Source organism: Gekko japonicus, unplaced genomic scaffold (assembly GCF_001447785.1).
Source record: "Gekko japonicus isolate JY-2015 unplaced genomic scaffold, Gekko_japonicus_V1.1 scaffold494, whole genome shotgun sequence".
Taxonomy (NCBI): domain Eukaryota; kingdom Metazoa; phylum Chordata; class Lepidosauria; order Squamata; family Gekkonidae; genus Gekko; species Gekko japonicus.
In genome coordinates this window covers 523,794-531,844 of record NW_015171518.1, presented here as the reverse complement: position 1 = coordinate 531,844, position 8,051 = coordinate 523,794, and the positions used below count along the sequence as shown (strand labels likewise).

The following is an 8,051-nucleotide window of genomic DNA, read 5'->3' as shown; positions in this document are numbered from 1 at the left end:
GCAGAAGGAATCTCTGGATTGGACACCATCTTCAGCACATGCACTGGGTCCTGTGGCAAGGTCGAATGCAGGAGATATCATAGGTTATAAAGAAGCAGCACAGCCTTTATGCAGTGTTGTATATTATTTAATTTGCATTTTTGTATATAAACTTTTACTGTATTGCAGACTATTTGTAAGCAAACTAATTATTTGTAAAGAAATCAGTAAAATACTTAAAGGGTTTAAAAACAAGGGTTTTAATGAAGCTGACAAGAAAATAAAAGAAACAATTTACTTAATGAGATACAATTCTTTATGTTGAAAATGAGAGTTACATACAACTAGAGTACAGTTAAAAGATACCACACAATCCAACACTTAATTCCTCAATTGTGTAAAATCAACAAGTCTCTACTGTCAAATATACAGTATTTCATACGGTGGAAAGGATTTTTGAAATTAAATACAGGCATCATGATATTTTTGTGGCTTTTATATATTTATGGTAGGGCCATTTAATACATTGCCAAAATTGTACTCCAATGCGATGTGAATGACACCTCCTTGTCTTTTGCCAGAATTCCTTTTATTTCCAGTCTAGTACTCCATTTTAAGATTACCTTGGTTTTCACCTTCCATTTAACATATTTCAATAGTTAAGCACAGCATTATAAAGAATTAAGAGGGTATTTCAAAAATGTCCATCCCGAGTTAAAATCTCAGACATGCTGGAATTCATCCCTTGTGGTTCTTAATGGACATCCAGAATGAAGTCTCACAACCCCTTTTATTAAATACACACGCACACCCAAGACAAAGCATCTTGTATGTTACCAGATCAAAGTAATGGCTGAAATATAACAGAATCAAAACAATGATCTCCAGCATTTATTAAAACCTCTTCAAGTCCATAAACAACAAAGCTACTGTAGAATTTATCGTATACAGCTAGCATACAACAGCATGTCCTCAGTCTAAATGAAACACAAAAGATTTAACATTTTTCATACAAATAATTTCTTTAATTTTATTAATGTGACAGTATATTTATTACATAAAATTTGCTACTGCAAAGTATCGTATGCTTGCTTTGCACATACGTAGACCAGGGTGGGCAAAGATGGCAAACAGACTTCTAAGGAGGGTGTTGTGCAAAACTGCTTGACAACTTAAAAAGACACAAAGAATATTGTATGGTACATCTCATTCCAGGCTGTAAAATGTCTACAGAGGTTCTCTTAAAGGAGTGTCATAGCGATTAAAAGGAAGCAATGCCAACAGTCTCATCTGCATCAGCCTTCTACAAAACACCCATGACTACATACCAATCTAGATCAGTTTTAATAAAAAGACATCATTCTTGTATACATGTAAATTGATCATAAAACATGAGCCTAGTTTATTTTAAGCCATACTGATGTGCCATCCTAAGACCAGCCACTAAGTTACCAGAAACTGAGTGCTCAACTAAAAAAGTTGTATTGATTTTTTTTAAAAGCACAAGATTGTGTGCTGAGCCATTGATTGTTAACAAACACTGAAATAAGTGTGTGTAAAAGTGCTGGAAGCTAGCACATGGCAGCAATACCCTTTAAGTCAGTTGGTGAGATTGTAACAAAGCTTAACTCAACCCAAATGAGTCTCTGCGTGACTGTACATTCCATTTCACTGAAAGAAAGAAATGAAGACGCCACATCACTGATGGTGGCAGTTTTAAACTTTTTCTCTCCCTTCCACGCAAATAAAGCGCTGCTATTAGGAACCATGATTGCAGCAGCACCTCATCCTCAATTTACTAATATAGTATACCAGAATAAAAACTTGGCATTTACTTCTTTTATTCTTCATAGTTAACAGAAATACCAGGTTTATCTAGCAACACATTGATATTTTAATACTAAATTTTCCATTTGCTAAACCATTTATTCTCACAGCTAACTAGGTTTTTAAAAAAAAGAAAAGATGTTTTTTCCCCCTTTAATAAAAAAGGGTTGAAATGTGAAATACTTCAGGAGCCCCAACACTGAAATTACTAAAAAACAAACAAACAAAAACAAACCAGTCCTAGCTTGACAATACTGACCAAACCTTGTGTTTCAGGTTTTAGGGTGATAAAAAGCCATTTAGATAGCTACTTACCGAAATGACGGTAAATTAAGCATGGTTAAATATGGTCCAAAGCCCAGGCTGGATGGGATTGTTCCTGCTTATTGAGATGGTGCTTCCCATGGCACAGGATGCCTATGGCATATCTACCTACTGCCCAGGGAGGGAAAAAGTAGTACGAGGCAGGGAGAAGAACTGCCGTTATGTAGAAAACCAAGGCACGGGATCTAGCTACTGTACCTTACACAAGCTGTCCAATTTTGATACTAACTAAGTTTGGTCAGTCTTCAGGAAGATGTGTTTAAGTCATTTAGCATACACTCATATGGTGATAAATACGACCTTCAAAAATGCTAATAATTGGCTAGATTTAGTCCAAGCTACTAAAAAAATACAAACTTATGAACTGTAGCCTCAGACATGAGACAGACACAGAAGGATTGGCTGGCACAGACTAGAAGCAACGCTTATCTTTCACTTCGGTCTAAGTCACGCTATCCAGAATACCTTCGGTATCATTCGCACAAAACACATTGTTCAAAATAAAATGGAGCACTGTTGGGTAAAAAGCTACTTCATTTTAAAAGAAGACAGGAGAGAGAAATCAACAATACACAGAAACTGAAAGGAAATTACAGAAACCAAAAGGTTAAGTAGGAAAAGTGGTCTATAATCTGTGTTACAGCACAAAACGTGCTCGCTTAATTGTGCCTAGTTATAAGGGTTGGTGCAAACTGCACACATGGAAGATGGCAATAAAGACCTCAGTCAGCTTTGTGGAATGAAGTAACTAGGTAATTGTTTTGACATATGATGGTCTCAGCTCCACCTCATGAGTTAACAGAGTGCAAAGATCCCAATATGAGCCCTGATGTCCTGTTATCCTCCAGCAAGTACTAAAAGTCAGCAAATTCCTTTGCACACTTCTCTGTTAGAGAGACACGAATATCTTCTTCCTCATAGTCATCAAAGTTGCTGGTATCTCCAGGGCCTCTACACTTTGGTATGAATGGAGCTTCCACCTATATGTGAAACATAAGTATGAAAAACTGTTAGCTGCCAATCCGAAATAATTAGCCAGAATATAAACTAGCAGCAAGAGTTTCCTGACAGAAAAGTTACTATAACAAAAAGTATGAGACTACTGAAACAAATAAAATAGATTAATTACAGCACTGACAGTTTTTGGACTAAGTTGATGCTCTTTTTTAAGGCTATCACTTCCCCCTTTTTGGATACAGAAATTTTTTTAAGAACCATAAGAACAGAAAACTTTTCAAAATCTAACTGGTGAGCTATCTTACTCAGTTTTTGGAAAGATAAAGTCAGATCTACACAAAACAGGCCTCTATGATTTCAAAAAAATTGATTTTACGAACACTCTTCGGGCATTTAATTGAAAAAGGCTATATCTATTTAAGTATTGCTACTCATATTTGCTCCAACTGTGTTCTAGCCTGAAAAACAAGGTAAATGGAGAAGCCCAAGAGATGTGTGGGCTGGTGGGGTGTCAGATGCAGTCTCCTATCATTCTTATCAATATACCTAATTTTCAGATAGGACAAATCTATGGATACTTAAATCCAGAGATGGAAGCCATGAACAGACAAGACAGTTCTTTCTACAAACCTGAAACAAAAAGGACTGCAGAAAAACCTGAAATCTTAAAAAAAAAAAAAATCCCAACACACACTGGGGGTTAACCTCCCCCCAAATAATAGAAGCAGTGCATGTAACTTTAAGAAACAAATGTCTTCTCGGTGCTACACAACCTCAAGCCTTGGTTTCTGTTTGGAAAAGGAAGGGAGAGGGGACAAGGCATTTTCCAGGTCTCTTTTGGCCTTTGAGGGAGGACCCACTGGAGCCAGGCTTGGCAGCAGCCACTAAGTGACTCAATACCACAAAACTTGCATGACTCACCCCAGCCTGGTGGATTGCTACTACAGCAGCCACACCATGAAAGCCAGTGTGATGTAGTGGTTAGAGTTTCAGACTAGGATCTGGGAGGCCCAGGTTCAAATCACCACTTTGACATGGAAGCTCACTGGGTAACCCTGGGCCAGTTATACATACTCAACCTAACCTACATCAGAGGCTTGTAGTGGGATTAAAATGAAGGAAAGGAGAATACATGAAGTTGCTGACAGAACCCACAGCCAAACAACATAGTACACACTTATCAGGAAAGGTAATACTTTATTGAAGAGCTATAGATGCATTAACATAGGCACTGTTAAGAATGGCGGCTGCCCCTGGGGCATAATAGGATATAGGGTATTCGTACTACGTGTTGGCTGCGTGTACTACGTTGTTGGCTGTGGGTTCTGACAGTTGCCTTATACTGGATCAGACCCTTGGTCCATCAAAGTCAGTACTGTCTACTCAGACTTGCAGTGGCTCTCCAGGGTCCTGGGCAGAGGTCTTTCACATCACGGAGTACCAGATCCTTTAACTGGTGATGCTGAAGATTGAACCTGGGACCTTCTGCATGCCAAGCAGATGCTCTACCACTGAGCCATGGCTCCTGTTGTTTCAGATCCCCATTGTGGGACAAATGAAGTAAATTACTGATAAATATAGCTGAAGTTGGGTGGCAGATAAAAGGTAGGTAAGTTGGTGGGCTGGGAAGGAGAGAAGCAGGGAAATGTAAAGACAGGGATTGCCAAATGGTGGGAAATGGGAAATAGTGTTAGAAGGGGGATACAGGGGAAAGTGAGATGCCCAACACAAGCCCTTGCAGATTCCCCACCATGCAGTCAAGCCTCACAGCTGACACCATACACCAGGGCTTGGCATCATGTAATGGGCCATAGTTTTCCTGAGTAAAGGTTGCCTAAGAATGGAAAGAGGGAAAACTGAAGATGGGGGACATCTAAAAGTAGGGTGGCTGATGGGTTCAAAGGAGATAAGGAAGAAGGAAAATGGGAGACACTATAGGGACATTCAGGGAAGAGAAAGAGAAAATAATGGTGGAGGGGAAAATGAGATGTTCCTACAGGTCCTTGAGGGTCCTCCACATGTACTAACATATATCCGAGTGGAGCTTGACAGAAATTATGGTTTATCATTCCAAGACTTTTAAGTGTTCCCAGCATTAGAATGACGACATTTTAATTTTAATAAATAATAAATACTGAATTTTGATGAAACAGGAAACAATTCTTTAAGGCAAGGGTGTCAAATATACAGTCCGTGGGCCAGAACCAACCCATCCAGGGTTCTTATCCGGCCCGTGAGCACCTGGTCATTACCTTTATCATCAGATGACAGAAGCTGTGCATTATGTCCCTGTATACTGTCCCAGTGCTAATGCGTAATGGGCAGTGGAAGTGGGAAGGTGGTCATTAGGGAGATACTTTAAGGAAATACTGTCAGGAGTGTTAATGTTTTAAGCATGTTTGTATTTTAAGTAAAAGTAATATTGTTAATTGGGTTTGCCTGTGTCCTTTATAAAGTTTATATTCACCATACCTGGCATTACATTTTATGGCACACATGGCTCGGCCCGACAGTCATTTATGTCAGATCCGGTCCTCATACCAAAAGAAAATTTCACAACATAACGTATGGACTAAATGGATATTTTAAAATGCAGAGGAGATGATCACCCATTTGGCAGGAACATTTGCTTAAGAGGTCTTCCTTAAAAATAAAAGAATACACTGAGGTGTTAATCGCAGCCTGTCTTGTTATAATTAATGCATTACTGATTATAACTACTACTGTACTGTCATGTTGTGTAGCTAAACCACTAGTTTCTTTTTATAAACTATTGTTGGATTTGAGATTCGGTGTTGTTTTAAAGTGTTTTTGCACAGAAAAGGCTTTTGCATTTCTCTAAACACACAAAAATTTAAACATAATTCCATAACATGACCATCAAAATATGCTTAACCTACAAAAGGTCAGTCCAGCATACATCATTCCAAAGATAAATGGTCAATTAAAAATTAAAAGATGGTGCAAATACATCTTTCTTCATGAAGCAATTGATTGCAGAACTATGTGATGGAATAATTTTCAGGCATTTTTAATTATAGCTATATCATCATGGTCTTCTGGCAGTTGGAAATGTTTTAGAAATCATGCCGAAACCCATATCTTTCCAATTGTTTGTGTTTGGACAAGAGGAAAGAACATGTTGGTTACATATTTGGAACAGTATTAGTGCTGGAGAAAAAAACCCAAGCTCATTTACTGAAAATGGACAGCTTGAATATATAGGTTTTTTATTACATTGAGGGCTGGGGGAGGGGAAGATAGGGTGAAAAGGTATTTTTTTAAAAGGAAAGGAAGAAGATCGAGCGCTCAGAAAATCAAAGTTCCAAGAAAATTCCAGATAGGAAGTTTGTTAGTCTGTTTCAGCAAAACTAAGGCGTTTTTGTGTATCCTAAAAATGGCCAAATTTACTGTAGCATACTTGTGGGATACAGCAAACTCTACCACATACTCTGGGTGAAGTGAGCTCTAGCCCATGAAAGCTTATGCTGCAGTAAATCTTATAGCCTTTAAAGTGCAAGAAAGCTATCTCTTGTTTCAAGAAAACATGAAGAGTTACCCTAGGTGAGTATTTTACTACCTCAAGATCCAGGCAAAACAGCCCATATTTATATTTTTAAAACATTGTATGTGCTAAGCTTAACTGGAGGAGGACACAGAATTTTGCCTTCCATTTTCTTTTGACAGTAATTTTATCTGAAAGAATCTTACCTTTCTCTGATAAATGGCAATCCAATCTGTAGTGGCAAACCATTTGTGATTTTTTATGTCATTTACACCATTCTTGAGATTTCCATAGCGTTTGGTCAAATCTACCTGGAGTAAATTTCTTAGTAGATCCTTAAGGTCTGAACTGAAGTGAGATGGGAATCGTACCTACAAGACATTCCACATTTTTACTACTGCAACACAAGCATCTTTCAAAATAAAAGGGATATGATACGGTTTATGTTTTAGAAGTAAAACTATAATATAAATTTAAAACTATAATATAAACATATTGTGAAAGACAGCCTATGGATACAAGTCAAAACAGAGTTAGGTTAGCAGTAGGCACTATTAAACAACAGTCCCACATTTCTTTCTGTTCTCTCCCTCAGTAACTTCTAGCAATATGAAATGCCTAATGTGCTGTCACACCTTTGAATTATGAAATTTAGCTGCGGAGGACGATGATGACGATGATATTGAGCTGAGACTGCTATTTTCTAAAGCCAGCAGTAGGGCCTGGGTCTTACACTTTCCTTTGGCTTGCACAGATTCGTTCTGTATTGCAGAGTACATTCCTCATGCAGCATCCAGTGCTGCAGGAACTCACTCCACAAGGGAGGATCACACCACACAAGTGGAATGAAAGTATACAGTTCAAGTTTTAGACCCCCTTTGTACAAGCCCTTTCACATTTTTTTAAAGGTTTCACACAACTTAAGGATAAAACACTGTCTACCTAGAGTAAGTTCACAGTTAATGAATCCTTAATCTGGGTTTTCCAAAACCTGTGTTGATCCCCTACCCCAGTGCCCCACTTTATCCTTTGGGTATATGAAACCTTTTAAAAAATCCATTTGCCTACAGAAGCCAAAGCAGGTTTAACCAGCCCATATCTCTCCCTTATTATAATTGAATAGTGGGTGCCAAAATTCTAAAATGCGCCCCGTTAGTGTATGGGCGGAAAAAATGCCACTCAGAAGACGCTGCCTGCGATGACTGGCTCCCTCAGCGAACCTGGGCTGCCATTGGCTGGGTGGCTGGGTGGCTGGGAGGGGAGGGAGCCAGTCATGCAGCCAGCGTCTTCTTGCCAAAATTCTAAAATGCGCCCCGTTAGTGTATGGGCGGAAAAAATGCCACTCAGAAGACGCTGCCTGCGATGACTGGCTCCCTCAGCGAACCTGGGCTGCCATTGGCTGGGTGGCTGGGTGGCTGGGAGGGGAGGGAGCCAGTCATGCAGCCAGCGTCTTCTGAGC

The 8,051-nt window shown here is 39.0% G+C and overlaps 1 protein-coding gene across 3 annotated transcripts in view; it reads right to left on the bottom strand.

Annotated features, from left to right (window-relative positions):
* Positions 1 to 253: 253 nt before the first annotated feature.
* PRKACB (protein kinase, cAMP-dependent, beta catalytic subunit) overlaps positions 254 to 8,051 on the bottom strand; it is a 101,239-nt gene continuing 93,441 nt past the window's right edge. For all 3 annotated transcript variants that reach the window (XM_015419398.1, XM_015419399.1, XM_015419397.1), the window contains 2 exons: positions 6,799 to 6,963; positions 254 to 3,110 (listed from right to left, as the gene is read on the bottom strand). In XM_015419398.1, the coding sequence (XP_015274884.1) occupies positions 2,985 to 3,110; positions 6,799 to 6,963 (291 nt within the window). In that variant the 3' untranslated portion in view covers positions 254 to 2,984. The remainder of the gene's footprint in view (positions 3,111 to 6,798; positions 6,964 to 8,051) is intronic.